The following is a 20,941-nucleotide window of genomic DNA, read 5'->3' on the forward strand; positions in this document are numbered from 1 at the left end:
CTTCCATGATAAAGAGAGTGCACTACAGTACTCATATTAGGTAAACTGAAAATACAATTTCTTTTGTTTTTTACAATGCAAATACTTGTAATAAAAAATAAATATAAAGTGAGCACTGTCCACTTTGTATTCTGTGTTGTAATTTCAATCAATATATTTGAAAATATAGAAAACATGCAAAAATATTTAAATAAATGGTATTCTATTATTGTTTAACTGCACAATTAATCGCGATGAATTTTTTTAATTAATGAAGCCCTACAAATATTAATTAAAAACCAATTATAATTTTGTATTTTTACTTGAATGAAGTTATCGTAGTAAACTCTTGTCCTATGGGTTCCAAAAGTGGCCAGTGGTATATAATACTTAAAGCTGAGTCCTGGACATTTTCATCAATCCAAGGAGCAACAGTTTATATCTCAAATAGAATTGTCCTTTTTAACAGCTAATATTTATGATACCTTGAAATATAGTGTCATAGACATGTAGGGCTTGAAAGGGCCTTGATATGTTGCTAATATCTGTGATTTTTAATGAGCTGCAGCTACTGTAATGTGGTTGATACTTAAGCTGTTCTGTTTTACCACATGGCATTAATGTTGGCTAGGATGAGATTATGTTTTGTTTGTGAATTGTATTGAAATGTATGATGAAGAGGCTGGGTTTTAGTGAAATTTTTGATTAATGATTTTAATTTTGTTTTGATTAATCAATTATAACTTTCTCCCCCCATGGTATTTGGCCTTTTGGCCACATTGTGGTATTATATTTTAAAGTTTTGAGACTCCTTTTGGAAAAATGTTTTTTTTCTCCATAACTGATATAACCTAATGAATGTTAATTTCTCCCCTTACTAATTTTATCCCTTGCCAATAATAGATACAGAACTCTGACATTTTTGGTATACGTTTTTTGGCCACCCTTAGAATTTTAATATAATTAAACTTGTTACTGTCAGCAAAAATTTGCTTTACTACTTAAAAAATTTGAAAAAGCATGTGAGGCACTGTGAAGCTTGGCAACCATGGACAATAATGTCTCTGAAAAATTTATTGTACATGTGGAGAAATACACTTTGAATAACTCGTGTGAAATTGTGACTCAACTGAAGTCATTGGTGAAACTCCCATTGACTTCAATGAGGCCAAGATTTTACCTGGATTCTCTAAGCCATATGACTGCTGGAGATGATGAGTGGGATAGAAAGGATACTTGAATCTATTTCCTTAAAAGTGTCTGGGTCACCTGATTGGCCTAACTGAAAGGTACCAGCTCTGTCATTGATGCTTTTGTCTCCCTTTGTACTTTCTCACCCCCTCTTGGTTTTCTTGTACTCTTTCCTCCCCCTAGTTCAAAATATTCAAGCAGTATTTTGCACAAAAATGAGATTACTTGTCAAAGGCACAGAATAAATGGTGTATTTTCAGTCTTCAGTGTATTGGAGACAGCAGTACAGAGAGATGCTTACAATCCCACCAGTGAGTTAATTTATAAACAGTTAAAACTGCTAACCTTCTGGCTTGCCTTATTCCAAGAGACATGCAGAGCAATGGTGCAAAGGAGGGCTTTCATGTGATTATTATACATGTTGCAAACTGGTACAATCTATCTTCACTGCAAAGGGGCACAGTCAGCTATAAAATTAAGGTTTGAAGAGCAATACATGGACCTGTTTTTAATAATTCTATAGTCTAATGCTTACAACTAGAGCTGGTCAAATATTTTCTGATGGAACAGTTTACCATCATAAAATGCTGATTTGACTAAATCTGTGTTTTGTCAGAATTTTTGAAACATTTTGGTTTTATAAATTTGAAATGTTGCACTTGGATTTCATCATTTTGATTAGTATATTATATTTACAATTTATAATGTAAAAGCCAAAACATTTTGACCTTATCAAAATGAAGTATTATATGTAAAAATCAGATATTTGACTTTTCATCCCAATTCAGGGTGAAACTAAATTTTGAAATCTTGGAATTTCCCTCAACTCTAACTTAACTTTGGGCTGAGATACTGCATTCAATGCATTAACTCATCACACAGAGGAAACTTAATAAAATCTCATTTCTCTGAATTCTATATGATGCTTTAAGTAATCAAAAACCAAATATGTCTAGAAAGGAACATGGAGGTAAATCTAAGAGTGCTATGTTAAAAACACACAACAGAATTTACATGCAAACAAATCACAGATCAGGTAGTAACTGATGGTCCACTGTATCTGTGGGAAAATGTTGACTAATGAGAAATGGCACACTTCAAGTTTTAAATATTAGAAATCCACCCATGGTTGTTCCAGGTGGGCCACGTTTCACTATAGAGCCCTGCAGCAGTTCAAACCACACTCTCTCCCCCTTCTTCAGCTCTGCCATAGCAAAAGTGGTCTCAGAGCTTCCAATTGTCTCCTTCTGACTACTTGACAGAGTCAGTCTGTGTCCACGGCCAATAACCAGCTGCCCCAGTGCAGGTCCTGCACTAAACTTCACATTGATAACAAACATGTAGACACCATTTTGAGGTGCTTTGAAGTAGCCCTGTTCAGGGAAATAGCTGTTACCATAATTAAGGTATGTTTCATTAAACTTCAGTGCTTTTACTTCATCCCATTCTTCGCAGAATCCAACGTAGAATGCCACTGATGAATCTAGAACAACACAGGGAGAGGAACAGTTTTTTAACTACAGTAACTCTTTCTGCACTTGCTCCCCACAGGTAGGTAGTGGAATAAAGCTTGTAATTATGATTGGCACATATTTATTTGTGTTATTAAATGAAAATGCTTGAAATAAGATTGTGCTCACAATGGGAATCAAAATGGGTCAATAGTAATATATCCATATTTGCTTCCTTTGGGTCTTAGGAATCATCTCTGTTTGATTTAATGAGGCGCCATGTTCATAGTGAGTAGGGCACTGGACTAGTGGGTCACAAGATCTAGGTTATATTCTTGGCTCTGCTGTGTGACTTTGGGCAAGTTACTTTACCTCTCTGCACCTCTGCTTCCCCTCCTACTCTTTGTCTCTGTTTCAACTGTGTGCTCATTGTGTGTCTATACACTGGCCCAAGGGCCGCATCACTGACACACACCCCTGGCTGCCCCCGGCCCTGCCCCCACTCCACCCCTTTCATGAGTCCCTGCCCCCATTCCAACCCCTTCCCCAAACCATGTCCCCGCAGCCCCTGGGGGAGGAGGGACGCAGGGCTCCGTGCGCTGCTTGCCACTCCTCCAGGTACCTCCCCCGAAGCTCCCATTGGCCACGGTTCGCTGTTCTCAGCCAATGGGAGCTGTGGGGGGCAGTGCTTGGAACCAGGGCAACACACACAGCCCTCTGCTTCACACACACACACACACCCCAGCCACAGGGATGTGATTCCAGCCACTTCAGGGAACATCGCAGGGCTCGAGGGGGATAATCCACTGTAGTTTGCCCACCCCTGGCATGGAGGTCGGCCAGGGAGGTGCGGGCCGCTTGGCAGGCCACAGGAAATAGCCCCATGGACCATGTGTTTGAGACCCCTGTTTTAAGTCCTTTACTGGAAAAGATTATCAAATTAAAGCAAGGAGTTTGTATTACCTTTGTATAGGGCAGTGGCGAGACCATTTCTGGAATACAGTCTCCAGTTCTGGTGTCCACACTTTAAAAAGGATGTTTTAAAAAATTGAAAAATATTCAGAAAAGACACAAGAATAATCTGAGGTCTGGAAAACGTGCTTTACGGTAAAAGACTTCAGAAGCACAATCTATGTAGTCTATCAAAAAGGTTTAAAAAATGATTTGAAGGTGGTCTGAGTACATAAACAGGGAAAAGACTTCTGATAGTGATCTTTACTGTAGCAGATAAAGGAATAACAAGATTAAATGGATGGAAGCCGAATTCAGACTGGAAATAAGGTACAGTAACTCCTCACTTAAAGTCATCCCGGTTAACGTTAAGTTGCTGATCAATTAGGGAACATGCTTGTTTAAAGTTGTGCAATGCTCCCTTCTAACGTCGTTTGGCAGCCGCCTGCTTTGTCTACTGCTTGCAGAAAGAGCAGCCCGTTGCATCTAGCTGGTGGGGGCTTGGAACCAGGGTACACCGGCAGCCTCCCTATCAGCTTCCCACTCCCCCAAGTTCCCTGTGCTGCAGCCACCCAACAGCCTAGCAATTGCAGCTGTCCTCCTCCCCCCTCCCCCCACTGCCATGTGCTGCTTCTGCCCTCTGCCTTGGAACTGCTCCCCAAGACTCCTGCTTGCTGTGCGGGAGTGGAGAGAGAAGGAAGAGGGGAGCTAATGTCAGGGTGTCCCCCTCCTCCCTGCTCCTCCACCCTTCTTGCCCCATCTTCCATACAGCAGGGGGACACACCAGGGCTCAGGACAGAGGGAGCTTGCAGCAGCTGGTATCAGCAAGCTGATCTAATTAACAAGGCAGTGTACTTAAAGGGAGGAAATGCTCATCTCTCTCACACACATACCCCCTCCCTCCATTCCTGCTGCCTTGCAGAGTGAGAGAGTTAACCCTTGAGGGCTCAGCCAATTGTTAGTTCATTATTTAGCAGTAAGGGAAATATCCCACCCTCTGACTCCTCCACCTCAACCAAGCTTCACAATCATCATCTGTGTGTGTGTGTGTGTGTGTGTGTGTGTGTGTGTGTGTGTGTGTGTGTGTGTGTGTGTGTGTGTGAGAGAGAGAGAGAGAAATAGTCTTTTGTCTGGTGAAAAAAATTTCCCTGGAACGTAACCTCCTCGTTTACATTAATTCTTCTGGGAAAATTGGATTCGCTTAACATTTTGCTTAAAGGCACATTTTTCAGGAACATAACTACAGTGTTAAGTGAGGAGTTACTGTACACATTTTTAACAGTGAGGGCAATTAAACAGAATAATTAACCTAGGGATGTGACGGACTCTCCATCCAGATTTGGATGTCTTTTTAAAGGATATACTGTAGCTCAATCAAAAGTTACTGGGCTTGATTCATGAACTACTGGGTGAAATGCTATGGTCTATGTTATGCAAAAGGTTAGACTAAATTATCAGAAATGGTTCCTTCTGGGCTCAGTCTATGAATCTATAAAGAAATTCTTCTTACCAGCAGAGGGCACTGCACTAAAGCATGATAGAAAGGAACCTACAGAATCAGTGCCAAAAGCAGTCAGTAAACAACACATTTTAAGTGATGAGAATCTTAGGTCCCATTCAGAGCTTGTTTACTTGGGGAGAAACAGGTAAGTTTTGGTGAATCAGCTAAAGGTATTAAGTTAAAACACATGAAATACAGCATATTAAACCCCTGTATGGATGCTCTCACTTAAGAGTAAAGTGGCTTTAATTCACTGTAAATAATCTTTGAAGGATTAAGTTATAGCAAACTAAAGCCACTTTACTTTAGTTGATTCACCTTAACTTTCCTGAGTGTCCTATGTATGCAAGTCTGAAGTCGTTACTCAGGAAAGCAAGAGATCTTTCAGTGAGATGACGTTACAGAACAGGCTTTTAAATCCTTATTGAGTTGCTCCCATTCTTGACATTTAAAAAAAGGAAGTACAAACATGCTTGATGAGTCATTTAAGGTTCTCAGTGGAAAAGTAAACAGGCTTCCATTAAACAATTCTTCCTGCTGCACATCAAAACCTGTTCTCAGTTACATATCTTATTCTGAGGAACACATTGCATGAGTGTGAGCAAGGTAAATAATGCAGCTGAAATGTAACAACAGAAGTGTAACTAGGGTCAAAAATGGAACAGTGCAGGTAAAAGACAGCTATCATTTGTTGTATGCCGTGTAGCTGTAGCCATGTCAGTCCCAGGTTATTAGAGAAACAAGGTGGGTGAGGTCATATCTTCTATTTTATTTAATATCTTTTATCTATCATTTGTATCAGTTTTATTTTAATTTAGATCTTAATGTCAATTTGCATTACATTACAATTTGGGATGTAGCAGAGCATTCAGTTTGCTGAAGTCCTGGCATTTGAAAAAGAAATGTGCATTTAGGTACTTGCACAGATAGTTAGCTGAACATATTTTATTTAAACAATAGTATAATAAAGTGTCACCTGAATTTTGCTCTCATTGGGAAAGTGATTAAATCAATAACCGTGGAAATTATGAGGCTGACTGCACCAAGGTACAGCACCAGTGTGAGTTAAATAAGAAAAGTGCTGTGTCTCCTGTTCTGTCCTGCTGGTGAACATTAAGTTCACCTGAAATTACTGATCCATGTAACCTCTTTGCTTATTCAAATAACTGCAGTTTTACAACATTCTTAACTGGGCTGGCCTGAAAGTCTGGCTGGTGCTGTGACCGAGGCAATTTCATATCTTGAGCTGGGATCGTCACACACGCAACACTCTACAACTCTGGCAGGTAGGATTAGTATGTGCCATTCTTGCAGTGCCCCAGATGAGCTGGCTGTGGGGATACATGGTTAACAATCATGATGAAGCAGGTTTGTAGTAAAGAGGAATTGGTAAGCCATGATGAAGTGCTAGGTAGAAACCTGTGTATGAATCTCTAACATGGACAAGTAATATGCTTCCTTTGGACCCAAGCTTTCCCACTTTGCTCACTCAAGTTACCCAATTAAGTTAACATGCCTGTTCCTGTTAGCAAGGTGAATAGGATTTGGCCCTTTTTGTTCCTTCCAGACTCAAATAACGATGGAGACTGAGCCAGTGCTTGGAGACCCAGCAGCCTCATCCTGACTCAGAACAAAAAAACATTTAAGTCATCACCAGCAATTGCAAGCAAAACATGGAACTTTTAATGTTAAGGGCCAGTTACCCAGCTGTTGTAAATCTGTAACTCCACTGACTCCAATAGAGCTGTGCCACTTTATACCAGCCAGGGAGCCAAATGCAATATCAAATCTTTGATTGCATTGAGACACCGACCAGCTCTCACATTATATATACACCTCTACCCTGATATAATGCGACCCAATATAACACGATTTTGGATATAATGCGGTAAAACAGTGCTCCGGGGGGGCAGGGCTGCGCACTCCGGCGGATCAAAGCAAGTTCGATATAACACGGTTTCACCTATAACACAGTAAGATTTTTTGGCTCTCAAGGACAACGTTATATTGATGTAGAGGTGTACCATACACCCGAAGCATGCTGTGAGGCTCAGAAACAAGCTACAGGATTGGGAGCGGGGGGAGAACCTACCTTTTTCCAAAAGCTCAGCCTCTATTTTATTTTTTCCATTTATAGTTTGCATGTGTTCTCTCTTCTCATCAGTCTGTTTTTTGTCTCTCCTTTTTTGCTTCTCATGACCTTTTTGCTGCCTTCTCATCTTTTTGGCCATCATTGACTGAATCTTTGTAATGTCCAGACTTATGTTTGAGGCAACTAATTCTTCACTACTTCCAAACAGTTTTTGAAAAATCTGTAGATGGTCCTCAAAACTCTGTTTGATGGTTACTAAATCTGTCCTCAGATTCTCCACTGAAATGCTGAGTGGTTCCACTAGATTTATAACAGTATGATTACAGCAATTATTATTATCGTCCCTCCATGACTGATGCCTCTTGACATCCATACTTAGATGTTTGATCTCTTTTTTTAGAGTCATGATATCATTATATGCTGGATTATCCACGATGTCATCCCTGGACGCCTCATGGTTAGGCTCCATATGTTCTACATTGCTGTGTGGGCTCCTGACTTCCTCCTGAGTGTTTTTTGTTTGCTTTTTATGTTCGGGATGTTTAGAGACATTCTGAGCATCATGGTTACTCTCACGACCCATCTCCAGGAAATTAAATCTCTTTGTAAGGGATTCTAAAGTCACATTTTGCTCTTTGAGTTTATCTGAGGTGTGTCTGAGAGCTTCTTGCAGTTGAGCTACTGATGATATTAAGGTGTTAGGGTTTTCTTCAGACAAGACCTCCATAATTTCTGCTCCCAACAAGGCCTCTAGTGCTGTTTCATGCCGCATTGCATCTTCCAAAAGAGAATTGAAAGAGCTATTGAGATACTTGATGTGGCCATGAATTTCCTCATCTTTCTTCTTCAGGAACCCAATATCTTCTGACAAAATGTTAATCTGTGATTTAAGATGAGACATGCTGTCCATCAGTTGTCTGCTTTGCTCTTGTTGATAACCAAGAGACTGGTGGATAGAATTAAAAGCCGTGGACAGCTCTTCAATTTCACTCCTCAAGAGATCCTTGGAAGACGTCTCTAGGTGTTGCACTTCCTTTAAGTTTAGCTGGGTATTCTGTAGGGAATGGGTGATATTCTTTTGATGATCTTTTAGTATGTCAATGTCAGAAGATATTTGCTCACAATTGCACTCTCTCATGTACTTCAATAGATCCCAGTGGCTTTCTTGAAGATTTGAGAGGGTATAGTTGAGCTCCAATATCTGCCTTTCCAGAGCTTCTTTGTTCTCTTCTATAATAAGTGATTTCTCCATTAAGGCTACTCTAAATTCCTCTGATTCGTGCTTTGACTTGGCTTTTAAGTCCTTAACCCATTTGTCTAAAACAGTAATATCCTCAAAGGTCGCATCTGACTCCATGTACAGTTTTTTAAGTTGCTTTGCATGCCCTATCATAGTCTCATTGAGTTGCCTGATGGATAGCCAGATAGCTTCATCTTTGTTGCCATGGTATAAAGAGAGTTCTGTTAAGTTTCTGTTCAAAGTCTCAAGTTCGTCTTCAAGGTTTTCTTGCTCTTGTTTTATGTCTGTCATGCTACTGTTCAAAGCTAATAAATGGGACTGCTGTATCTTATGATACTTCTTGAGCTTCATATCAGTATCTGCCTTGATCATGGTGAGATTGTGGTGAATGGTAGTCTGCTGCATGTGTAGATGATTGCCTAGTTCCCTTTTCAGCTGCTCCACTCTCACTGCGTTTTCTTGAACTTTCGATTCAAACTTAGTTCCTAGCTCCTGGAATTCCTTCTTGGGTACGGTGCTTTCTTGGAATTTCTCTATGCTTTTTTTGTTGACCTCCACATCCTTGGACAAGTTTCTTACCATGCTAGAGAGGCTCTGTAAGCTTTTATTGAAGTTTGCCCACATGGGGTTAAAATGTTCCTTCAGGAAACTCTCCACATGAGGAAACAGCATTTGCTGAAGGAGCCTTTCAGGCAGTTCTGTAACACAAAATGAAATTGTACAATACAAAATCTAAGAAAAATGTTCCTATAAAACTAAAGGGGATAATTTAAATGATGTTTTGGGAAAATGAACCTTTCCAGGCTTGGGCTAGATTTGGACAAGTCCTTCCAGGTTACTGGCTAAGTATTTTTCAATGGTGACTGGCACAATATCCCCCAAAAATCTAAACTTTCCTTTAAAAGAGAATTAAGCTTCTAATACTTATGGTTAAGGCTGCGAGTCTGTCACAGAGGTCTTTGATTCTGTGACTTTCTGGGACCTCCATGACTTCTGCAGTGGCTAGCGTGGCTGACTGGTGAGCAGTGAGCAGCTCAGACAGCCCCTGGGCCAGCTGCACTGACCACTGCAGGGGCAATCTTGGGCCACCCTGCCCCCTCAGCAGCAGCCTTTGGGTGTGGGAGGGGGCTCAGGGCTGGGGCAGGAGGTTAGGGCGTGGGATGGGGTGAAGGCTCTGGGTGGCGCTTATGTCAGGGGGACTCCTTGGAAGTGGCAACATGTCCCACTTGGGGCGGGGGCAGTGTGTGGAGCCCCCTGGCTGTGCCTCCACTTAGGAGCCGAGGAACATGTCAACACTTCCAGGGAACGGCATGGAGCTGGGCTGGGAACCTGCTAGCCATACCAATCCCGCCCCCCAGTACCAGCAAGGGTCCCTGACCACCCTCCCCCCAGAGCACCCAAGGCACCCCTGGGCCTCCTGCTGCCCCAGAGCACCCTAGTTTTAGTTAGGGGTATATAGTACAAGTACATGGACAGGTCACAGACCATGAATTTTACTAAAAATACCCGTGACTAAAACATAGCCTTACTATGGTCAGAAAAATAATCTTCCAATTTAAACTGAGCATAAGTCAATACAGTGTTGTCTTTGAGCCTGCAGCCCCTTTGAAACAATAACTCTGAGAGGTGTGAAATGCCCCTGTTCATCTAAGAAGCATGTTAACTCTGAATTTATTATGATAATTTCTCAACTGGCCATTTTAGCAACACCCCCCCCCAAGTTAATTTGTGTATCCCACAATCCCATAATGCCTTCCCCTCTGATACTTACCATGCAACTGTGTCAAATATAAAATTATTCAACACACTGAAATCTGAAAATTTAGAGACAGCATAAACTAAAATGACTTTAATAACAAACACAAGGAATACTCAAATTTAAATATTACACTGGGCCTGGGCAGCATCTGCAAAGTAACCTATAACAGCATGTGATATCTTCACTGTACTTGATGGTAACTAAATCAAACACTGATCCTTTTTCATTAAGGAACCAGATTCTAAGAACCCATGGCTCACTAGTAGGTATGTATAGAGTACAGACTGGTTTGGAGAATTCAGACACTCACTCTTATATAACTTCCTCCAGTCTGGAATTCAGTATGTGTACACAACAACTGTGCAAAAATTTATACAGTAAACGGAAGGTGGAGGGCGCAACAGGAAAAGAAATTAACTAGTAAAAGTAAGGAGCCTGCTTTCTCTTACACATTGAATTGCTTTTCCCGATACCCCTTCTTCAGCCATTTTGGCATGTAAATTACACTAAGTTATGCCAAATAAACTCAAATTAAACTATGCTATGGTTTACACCCACTTTACATCCCAATCTGTCACGGTAATTTGGCTCAGAGACTTCCAGCATATCTGGATTTGGCCCATTCTAAGCATGTCTATTTTTTAATCAGAGGTGTGATTGCAGCATATGTAGCTATACCTTAGTGACCTTTGATCTAGCTAGCACAAGTACCAATAACAATGAAACTGTGGCAGCCCAGACAAACCTGGCCGCGACATTGGGTCTGTATTCAAGCATCTAGCCCGTGCCACCAAATCTTCACTGCTATAGTTTGAGAGAGTTCAATCAAAGCTAATACATGTAGGTTTCCACATGCTGCAATCGTGTATCTGCAGTTTAGATATACCATAAAAATTGAAGTAAAGCTCTACAGAATATACCAGGTTCTAGTTCTAGATTTTCTTTCTGGTATATATGAATCTACAATGCCAGCTTGAACACTGATGTGTCTGTGCCAATCCTCTCACCAGATTTACTATGGTTCAGTTTTGACGTCATCGTAGTAATGTTGTTTTCAAGTAGTTTCTGTAAATCTCCGGTTGACTGATGAATATCATTCTGAAGATCTTCCAGAAGCGTCTTGTGATTCTGAATGGTTTTCATAATTTCTTCTGCCTGCAGTGATGTCAACACTAATTGCAAAATGAAAGAAAGTGGTCAGCCACACAATATCCAGCAATCAACAGTGTGAAAGGTGCACCCCAACCTGGTGCAGGCTCTGTACTAAATCCTGTATTTCTTACTCGCTGAGTAAAGATTTAATTCATCCTTGAGTCTTCCAGTGACTCTATATACAAAAGGTTTTGGGGGGACATGACATTATAAGCTCACGTAAATATGTAATCCCAGTTATTTCAGTGGGAGTATTATGACGACAGCCTTCCGCCACATCATGAGCATCTCTTGCAGAATGAGAGCTTTCAAGTCAGTTGGCTAAGGTTACAGCTACACTGCAACTGGAAAGTGTGATTCCCAGTGATATATGTGATCAAACTAGCACACTAAAATAACAGTGTGGCCACAGCTTCACAGGCAGCAGCTCAATCTAGTTGCCCATGCTGTCACAGCCATGCTGCTCTTTTAACATACTAGTTCAGGCAGGGCTAGCACATGTATGTCTATCCAAGCTGGGAATCACGCCACCTAACTGCAGTGCCAGATGTACCTTAAGCGAAGTTGGTCTACCTATAATCACACACCATTGGCTTGTAGAGCTGGTTGGGAATTTTTTGACAAAACAGTTTTTCATTGAGAATGTTTCTCGGGTCCGAGATAGAATTTCTGGTCAAAGCTGGAGATGAGTGGAGGATAAGAAAGCAGAAGTGCCACTAGGCCAGGGATTTGAACCTGGATCTTCCACATCACATCTTAGAAGCCTAACCATCAGCCTACTGGCTATTCAAGGGTGTGGTTGGGGAAGTTTGTTTGTTTGTTTTTTTCTCCCCCAAAAAATATAAAAAGGTCTTTGTTTCATCCCAATGCAGAACAGGAACTTCTTAAAATCTTGAAAATTTTCATGGGATAGGAGAAAATATTTCCAATCCAGCTCTATTTGCCTTCACCTACATTAAAAATCATTTATACTCTCAACTCTCTCTGCAGCAGGGATTTATGCAAGCTGAGCTCGGTGTCTGAGAGAGGATAGCATCTTCCAAGGCTGTAACATTGCCCTAAAGCTAGCTGTTAGGAGATATTTAATAGCACTTAAAAACTGCACCATTTCCCAGAGGCACAGGGACCCAGTACATTTTGTCAGACTGACAGGACAGAGTGCCGAGGTATGGCTCTAATGCATTAAGTCCATAGTAATGCCATCAGAACCTCGGGGGGGGTCTATTTTATTAATGACTCTAAAATACCATTTTGAGTGGGTTGCTTTTCTGATAAGTATTCTGAGCGATAGGTTTCCACTTCTTGACAATGGTAGAATTCACCTTGGAGGATGAGCAATTTCATGCTGAAATCTCCAAAACAGTGACAGAATTAACACTTTGTATTAGTTGGTATTCTCACCTTATTCAGAGCCCATTTGATATAAAGTTGTAGAGTGGTTACTTTAATTTCCCTGGGTATTCTTGTATTACAAGTCAGTCTAGGGCAGCCAAAGACCAAAAAGACAGTTAGTACTTCAGGACAGGTAGGTATTTGTATAGTGTCAAAGTCCTTGGGAGCTGCCAGGTGTTCAGTACATTTTAAAAAATCAGGATACTTATTTAGGTGCCTACTTATTGGCAAAGGAGTCTAACAAGGAACCCAATTTTGAAAATCTGGGTCACTTTGTCTCAAGCTTGGCAGAATCCTGTGTCAAACTTAGAGGCTCACATAAAGAGATTCCTTACACCAAAGGGTCAGGGAGCATCTTATACAGTAACTCCTCACTTAAAGTCGTCCCACTTAACGTTGTTTTGTTGTTACGTTGCTGATCAATTAGAGAACATGCTCGTTTAAAGTTGCGCAATGCTCCATTATAATGTTGTTGGCAGCCACTTGCTTTGTCCACTGCTTGCAGAAAGAGCAGCCCGTTGGAGCTAGTGGTGGGTCTTGGAACCAGGGTGGACCGGCAGCCCCCCTATCAGCTCCCCGCTCCCCTAAGTTCCCTGTGCTATCAATTGCCAGCAGTTCAGCGGTCCCTCCCCCCACTGTCATGTGCTGCTCCTGCCCTCTGCCTTGGAGCTGCTCCCGGGAGCCTCCTGCTTGCTGTGTGGGGATAGGGGGAGAAGGGCGCTAATGTGAGGGTGTCCCTCCTCCCCCCTGCTTCTGCCCCCCACTTAGCCCATCTCCATAGAGCAGAAGGGGACACGACAGGGCTCAGAACGGAGGGAGCCTGCTGGCAGCAGCTGCTGTCTCAACTTGCTGATCTACTTAAAAGGACAGTGTACTTCAGAGTGGGGTCAGCGTACTTAAAGGAGCTATACACATCTCTCACTCACACACATAGTGTGTCTCTCTGTCTCTCTCTGCCATGCTGTCTCCCCTCCCCCCATTCGTGCAGCCTTGTAGAGTGTGAGGCTACATTAACAACAATGAGGCATTCCCTGGGAAATATCCCACTCTCTTCTACCTTCTGACTCCACTACCTCAACCAAGCTTCACAATCATGTACAGTATTACATTTAATTGTTTAAAACTTATACCGTGTGTGTGTATATATGTCTTTTGTCTAGTGAAAAAAATTTCCCTGGAACCTAACCCCCCCCCCCCATTTACATTAATTCTTATGCGGAAATTGGATTCGCTTAACATCGTTTCGCTTAAAGTAGCATTTTTCAGGACCATAACTACAACTTTAAGCGAGAAGTTACTGTACTGAACAAATGATCTCTTTTTCCATGATCATTTGTAGAAATGTTATACAAGGTTAACACAAACAAGATATACACTTAAAGACTTCTCACCAACTGAAGGGGAAAGGCCTTCCCAAAGCAAGCAAATTCACTATGTAGACAGCTATTGTCCACATGTATACAGCAGCTGAAAAGTCCTTCCTCTCATTGTATACATCTGTTTTTATGAGGTTAAAGAGATGAATTGAAGCAGTGAGTTAAGTTCAAGAACATACTTTTGCTTGAGAACTCTTCTCCATCTTCCAGTCCTTCTGTATGATTAGCGGGCACTGGAACAAAATTGGGATCTGCAATTGAGATTTGATAAATTGCATATTAATGGCACAGTCTGCTTTCCCCTCTTTTGTGAATTGTTTCACACAAGTCAACTACTCAAAACAGAAGGGATCTCTTTTCATTTTATAGAGGCTGATCTTCAACTAGTGTAAATTATGACAGCACTATTAAAGGCAATGAAACTGTCAATTTACATGTTAAGGACCTCCACCTTGTTTTCTGTGTTAATTAAATTTTACCTCTACCATGAAGCATTCCAGATATTAAACCATTCTGTCTACCCACTTGCCCAGTTACTGCACTCATTATTGCAATATCACACATCAATCTGTATTGCTTTTTAATTGCTTGTACATTTCAGACCAGTCCGACCACACCCATATAAGTAAGGACTCCAAGGTCAGACCTTTGATTACAAGTTCCTCAGGGCAGTGAACCTTTTCCTGGACTGGAACAGTTACCTATTTTACAGTGCCACATGCTTATAGCATTTCTTAAATAATAATAAAACTTCAGTGGATCTTCTATTCATGCTGGTTTATTGACCTTTAAGAAATGAGCTAGGAAGGATGGTACACTGTTAACATTGAGTTTAAAAGCTTAGGTTGAAAACTGGACCTGCCTTATACATTTTAACAGTTTGGGAGGGAATGTCTGTGTGTTCTATGTATATTTAAAATTTTTAAATGCCTACAAATTACTAGTATTTTTGTGGCTTCCACCAAAATCTCTGAAAATTCCTTTTTATGACTCTACAGTTAACTAAAAATCCCTGCACATTGTTGCTATCAGCCATAATACTGTTGTGCAAATGGGAAATTAAAGGGAGAGTAGCCGTGTTTAATCTCTTCTCTGTAACGCTCATTTACCAAACAAAATGCACTACATTTGATGGTATTTCTTCTAAGAGCATAAACTAAAGAATGTCCGGTAGTATTATATGTTTCAAAATATGCAGTGCTTTACAGATCTGCCTTCCAAAAAAAAAAAAAGCCAACTCCACAAAGGGAAAAAGAGAAACTCCCTTTTAAATTATAGAACACATAGATGAGTGCGATAAGGATTCACCTTCCTTAACTTGTTCTCACTGCAGCCTCCTTAATTACACAGAGAAATTGTCTAATAATAATGTTGTAGTAGGGTTTCTTGCTCCTCTTCTGAGCATGATCAATAAGCAGTTTTGTATGCAGTGTTGTAGCCATGTTGGTCCCAGGATATTAGAGAGACAAGGTGGGTGAGGTAATATTACCTAACCCACCATGCATTACTATATCAACCAGGCAGCGGCCACTTTCCCCTATTCCATGGAGGGCAGCGAGTATAGGGTCCACTAACCTTGTTTGGAATTGAATACATCATGATCTCTCTAGTAACTGATCTGCTGCTCTAAACTGTCCTAGTCACCAGCCTTCACTTGGAATTTAGTCCTGGCAGAGTAGACTTCTACCTCAGTTGAGCCCACAGCAATGTGTGTTGAGCATGTGTGTTGAGCATGACAGCAGGCTTCTAGATGACTGTTTGCAGCCATTACAGCTACTAATAATGTCAAGGTAGCAGCAGATTCAGGGAATAGAAGTCCCAAGAAGATGAGCCATGTTGGTGACCTCACATTATAGCCCTGCTCTACACTGGGGTGGGGGGGTCGATCTAAGTTATGCAACTTCAGCTACATGAATAACGTAACTGAAGTTGACGTACTTAGATCGACTTACCGTGGTGTCTTCACCATAGTGAGTTGACTGCTGCCACTCCACCGTTGACTCTGCCTGCGGCGCTGGGGTACAGCAGTCCACGGGAGAGCGCTCGGTGGTTGATTTATCGCATCTAGACTAGATGCGATAAATCAATCCCCCCTGGATCGATCGCTGCCCACCAATCCAGCAAGTAGTATAAACATACTCTTAGACACAAGAACAGATGAGTAACAGTCTTTTTAAAAAAATACAGAAATCTAAAATGGAATGAAAGCCATAAGAGAAGGTCTAATGCAGAAAATAAAGTCCCGTTGCTCAGCTTAGATCTCTTGTTCCTAATTATTTAAAAAAGATAGTCTCCCTGCCCCTCCCAAACCACTATGATTGGTGTCTAGGCTTAATGCTCACATTCACTTTTGAACTTTCCTTACCACGTTGTTCACAGTTCTCCCCAATATAACCAGGGCAGCATTTCCAGTGCAAAGAGTTTAAAACCTTCTGCCTCACACGATACACTGGCTTCAAAGTTGCCCTATACCTGGAAAATGAAAAACATGAGACTAAGGACCTGATCCTCAATTGGTATAAATCTCCACCAGCTGAGAATCTGGTCCTAATACTGTACTAGATGGCTAGTACAAAAAAATAAATCAAATAATATGCATCTATGCTGCTCAGCAGAGCATTCAGACTGTCCATGTAATGAAAGCTCTCTTTTCCACCTCAGTAAAATGTGATTTGATTTTCATACTCTTTTTTAGTAGACTCCTCGCTACATGCCTCTTGCAGAAAAGAAGTATCACTGTGATAGTTATAAAGGAGTCCAGTGTTAGCAACGGAATGTTAGTTTCCATAGTGTCTTGCAAATGTAAAACCAGTCACGCTCAGAGGTGGAGGTTACCATTCTTCAATTAGCAGAGCTCCAACAACTTGTTCCACTCTGTACAATAGAACCTCAGAGTTAGGAACACCTCAGGAATGAAGGTTGTTCGTAACTCTCAAATGTTCGTAACTCTGCCAAAACGTTATGGCTGTTCTTTCAAAAGTTTACAACTGAACATTAACTTAATGCAGATTTGAAACTACTCTGCAGAAGAACAATGCTGCTTTCCCTTAATTGTTTTTAGTAGTTTATATTTAACACAGTACTGTACAGTATTTGCTCTCCCCTCCTCCCCTTTTATTTTTGTTTCTACTACTACCTGATTGTGTACTTCCGATTACGAATGAGGTGTGTAGTTGATTGGTCAGTTTGTGGTGTTTGTAACTCTGCAGTTCTACTGTAATTGCTTCCACAAGTGTTGGAGTTAGACTAAATTCCAGAAGTGTTGTGGTCTCCTGTTACTGTATGGTGGCCTTAAAGGGACACACAATTGCAGTTTTGTTATTGGTGTATCTATCAGAAACACCACAGATGGGTTATATGTTCAGGTCCAAATTTCACTCAAAATCCAAATGCCAACTGGAATATCTTTTGTGACTTTTAAAAACAAATTACAATAGAAACTAGTTTATTTTTAAACAGACTTTCTACTGCAGTTTGCAACATAGTGCTAGTACCAGAGACATTTAAAACTGTCTTGAAACAGGCTATAAACAAAAACAAAATTGGACGGTCTGATTTCATTGTTCAGAGCAATGGACAAATTAATGCATGAATAGGTTACAAATGAGATTTTAAAAAATAGATTTGTTAATAAATTAATAACGGGTAAGAATGCGTGGGTGGATATTAAATGTACTATTTTTAATCAGAAAGTCTCTCTTTCAGCCAGTGTTTTCCAACCACTATCAAATGTACCAGTATTGGTACCTCAAGCTCTTGCCACTGTTCCTTGCACAGACATTATCTTCTCAGGGAATAGTACTCAATGCTATCTTAGGCCTGGTCTACACTACACGTTTATACCGAATTTAGCAGTGTTAAATCGATTTAACCCTGCACCCGTCCACACAACGAGGCCCTTTATATCGATATAAAGGGCTCTTTAAACCGGTTTCTGTACTCCTCCCCGACGAGAGGAGTAGCGCTGAAATCAGTACTGCCATGTCAGATTAGGGTTAGTGTGGCCGCAAATCGACGGTACTGGCCTCTGGGTGGTATCCCACAGTGCACCATTGTGACCGCTCTGGAAAGCAGTCTGAACTTGGATGCACTGGCCAGGTAGACAGGAAAAGCCCTGCGAACTTTTGAATTTCATTTCCTGTTTGCCCAGCGTGGAGCTCTGATCAGCACGGTGGCGATGCAGTCCCAAATCCAAAAAGAGCTCCAGCATGGATCGTGCGGGAGATACTGGATCTGATCACTGTATGGGGAGACAAATCTGTTCTATCAGAGCTCCGTTACAGAAGACGAAATGCCAAAGCATTTGAAAAAATCTCCAGGCTATGATAGACAGAGGCCACAGCAGGGACTCAGCACAGTGCTGCGTGACAAGCATAACGGAAAGCCAAAGAATCAAATGGATGCTCATGGAGGGAGGGAGGGGGGACTGAGGACTCCAGCTATCCCACAGTCCCCACAGTCTCTGAAAAGTATTTGCATTCTTGGCTGAGCTCCCAATGCCTGTAGGGTCAAAAACATTGTCCCAGGTGGTTCAGGGTATATCTTGTCAATTTACCACCCCTCCCCCCACCCCCCGTGAAAGAAAAGGGGAAAAATCATTTCTTGCCTTTTTTCAATGTCACCATATGTCTACTGCATGCTGCCGGTAGACGCGGTGCTACGGCGCTGAACAGCAGCATCCCCTCCCCTTCCTTTCCTGATGGCAGACGGTACAAAACGGTGGAAAACCGTCATCATCCCATGAGTGCTCCTGGTGGCCTCAGTGAGGTCAGCCGGGGGCGCTGGGTAAAAATAGGAATGACTCCCTGTCATTCCTGGCAGATGGTGCAAAATGCTGGGTAACCGTCCTCATCATAGCAGCTGGAGCCTGAGCTCCATCAGCCCCCGCCTCCCCCTTTCGTGTCTAAAGAAAAGATTCTGTACTCCCTGGACTATCATAGCAGCTGGAGGCTGCCTCCTCCTCATTTTAGCTCGCTAAAAAGTCAGTGTTTCTTATTCTTGCATTCTTTATTACTTCATCACACAAATGGAGGGACACTGCCATGGTAGCCCAGGAGGGGTGTGGGAGGAGGGAAGCAGCGGGTTGGGTTGTTGCAGGGGCACCCCCTAGAATGGCATGCAGCTCATCATTTCTGTGGGATCTCTGGGGCTCTGACCTGGAGTGGCTGTGCTCTCTGGCTCTCTAGTAGACTTGCTCCATATTCTAGGCAAGACTGACTCTATTTTTAGACAAAACATAAAGAAGGGAATGACCTGGGGAGTCATTCCCATTTTTGTCCATGCACCCCCGGCCAACCTCAGCAAGGCCAGCCAGGAGCACCCATGACAGCAGCAGACGGTACAAAATGATTGATAACCGTCATCGCCACTTTCCAACTGCAAACGGTACAAAATGATTGATAAGTGTCATCTCATCGCCAATTTAACAATAGCAGAAGGTGCAATGGGAATGGTAACCATCTTTGCTACCTTGCAAAGGCAAATGAATGCTGCTGTGTAGCACTGCAGTACCGCCTCTGTCTGCAGCATCCAGTACACATACGGTGATAGTGACAAAAGGCAAAACAGGCTCCATGTTTGCCATGCTATGACATCTGCCAGGGCAATCCAGGGAAAAAGGGTGCGAATGATTGTCTGCCATTGCTTTCACGGAGGAAGGAATGAGTGACAACATTTACCCAGAATCACCCACAATACTGTTTTTGCATTGGGATCTCAACCCAAATTCCAATTTCAATTTTCAAGCAAATGCCTTCATGCTTTCTCCTGTGCAGCCCATGCTTGGGAGCACTCCTTGTAAACACTGGCAAAGCAACCTCATTGCCCTCCTTCAAGCCCCTTCTCAGAACTCTCATTTCTGTGACTCGTACAAAAAACTTGACAGTTATGAGGCTTCTGGTGTGCAGAGAATGGCCAATATTGCCTCACTGTTTACTTGAACTCTCTCATCTATCTATACCCGTCTGTTGCCTCTTGGCTGATACTTGGCACAGGCCCATCTCTTTGTTTTGTGTTTGTACAGTGCCTAACACAACATGGTTCTGGACCACTACTATAATACAAATAATAATACCACTAAGGATACTTACATGATTTTCTGGCAGTCTGGGGCTCCATTTGAACAAGGCTGCTGTGATTTAATCACATATTTTTCTTTCTTGCAGGCAGCTGTGTACGTGACCAGCTGGGACTTCATGAAGGAACACCAGTTCCTGGGAGGGGAAAGCACAGGGAAGGAACTTAAAATGAAAGATTTCAAAAATCCCTATGAACCACAATGCAAGGGAAGTGTGCCATTCAGAGGGGCCTCCTTTTCAAGCTGAATGATGACAAGGGAAAATGAAAATTTCCACAAAGCTTTTCTTTGTATTTAATTTGCTTTGGTCTGGGATGGTAATGTTTATTAGTGTTCAATACAGAGGAGTATTCTCTGAATTTTGGGACATTTTCATGTCCTTGAGCCATATTTGCAACCTTCTCGATTTTGGTTTCAGTTTGCAGGCTCAGAGTTCAAAGTGATTTTATTAAATACAGAGAGTGATCATCCTATTTGTATAAATGTACCACTCTTGTATCTGAAACTAGAAATATGAAATATAACTCTGAGGGCCTATTGTAATTATGCGAAGTGTGGGCCATTAATGGTGGTTTGGAATCTTGATGTCCCATTAACCAGGACAATTGACTGCAGATGGCTCTGTTTTATTTGTAAGTCTTCCTGTATAAGCGTGTGCTGGAAAGTGGGTAATGAAGTCTTACAGTGATGTGATCATATCACCTGAAATGGAATCCATCTTTAACCTGGTGCTTTTCCATTGAGAAGGAGGGGATGGGGGGAAGGGAATGACCCAGAGGAC

The 20,941-nt window shown here is 41.8% G+C and overlaps 1 protein-coding gene and 1 long non-coding RNA gene across 2 annotated transcripts in view; one reads left to right on the forward strand and one right to left on the reverse strand.

Annotated features, from left to right (window-relative positions):
- Positions 1–235: 235 nt before the first annotated feature.
- The window catches only part of MMRN2 (multimerin 2), a 51,337-nt gene continuing 30,631 nt past the window's right edge, over positions 236–20,941 (reverse strand). Inside the window, exons 2-7 of the mRNA XM_030570827.1 lie at positions 20,174–20,296; positions 16,450–16,556; positions 14,264–14,335; positions 11,172–11,336; positions 7,166–9,103; positions 236–2,653 (exon numbers count right to left, since the gene is read on the reverse strand). Coding sequence (XP_030426687.1) covers positions 2,268–2,653; positions 7,166–9,103; positions 11,172–11,336; positions 14,264–14,335; positions 16,450–16,556; positions 20,174–20,296 — 2,791 coding nt within the window. The 3' untranslated portion in view covers positions 236–2,267. The remainder of the gene's footprint in view (positions 2,654–7,165; positions 9,104–11,171; positions 11,337–14,263; positions 14,336–16,449; positions 16,557–20,173; positions 20,297–20,941) is intronic.
- Positions 5,592–20,617, forward strand: LOC115655407. Its single transcript, XR_004001383.1, has 3 exons — positions 5,592–5,679; positions 6,246–6,359; positions 20,249–20,617. It is a non-coding gene; the product is annotated as an uncharacterized LOC115655407 (long non-coding RNA).

This window comes from Gopherus evgoodei, chromosome 7, assembly GCF_007399415.2.
Source record: "Gopherus evgoodei ecotype Sinaloan lineage chromosome 7, rGopEvg1_v1.p, whole genome shotgun sequence".
NCBI lineage: Eukaryota > Metazoa > Chordata > Testudines > Testudinidae > Gopherus > Gopherus evgoodei.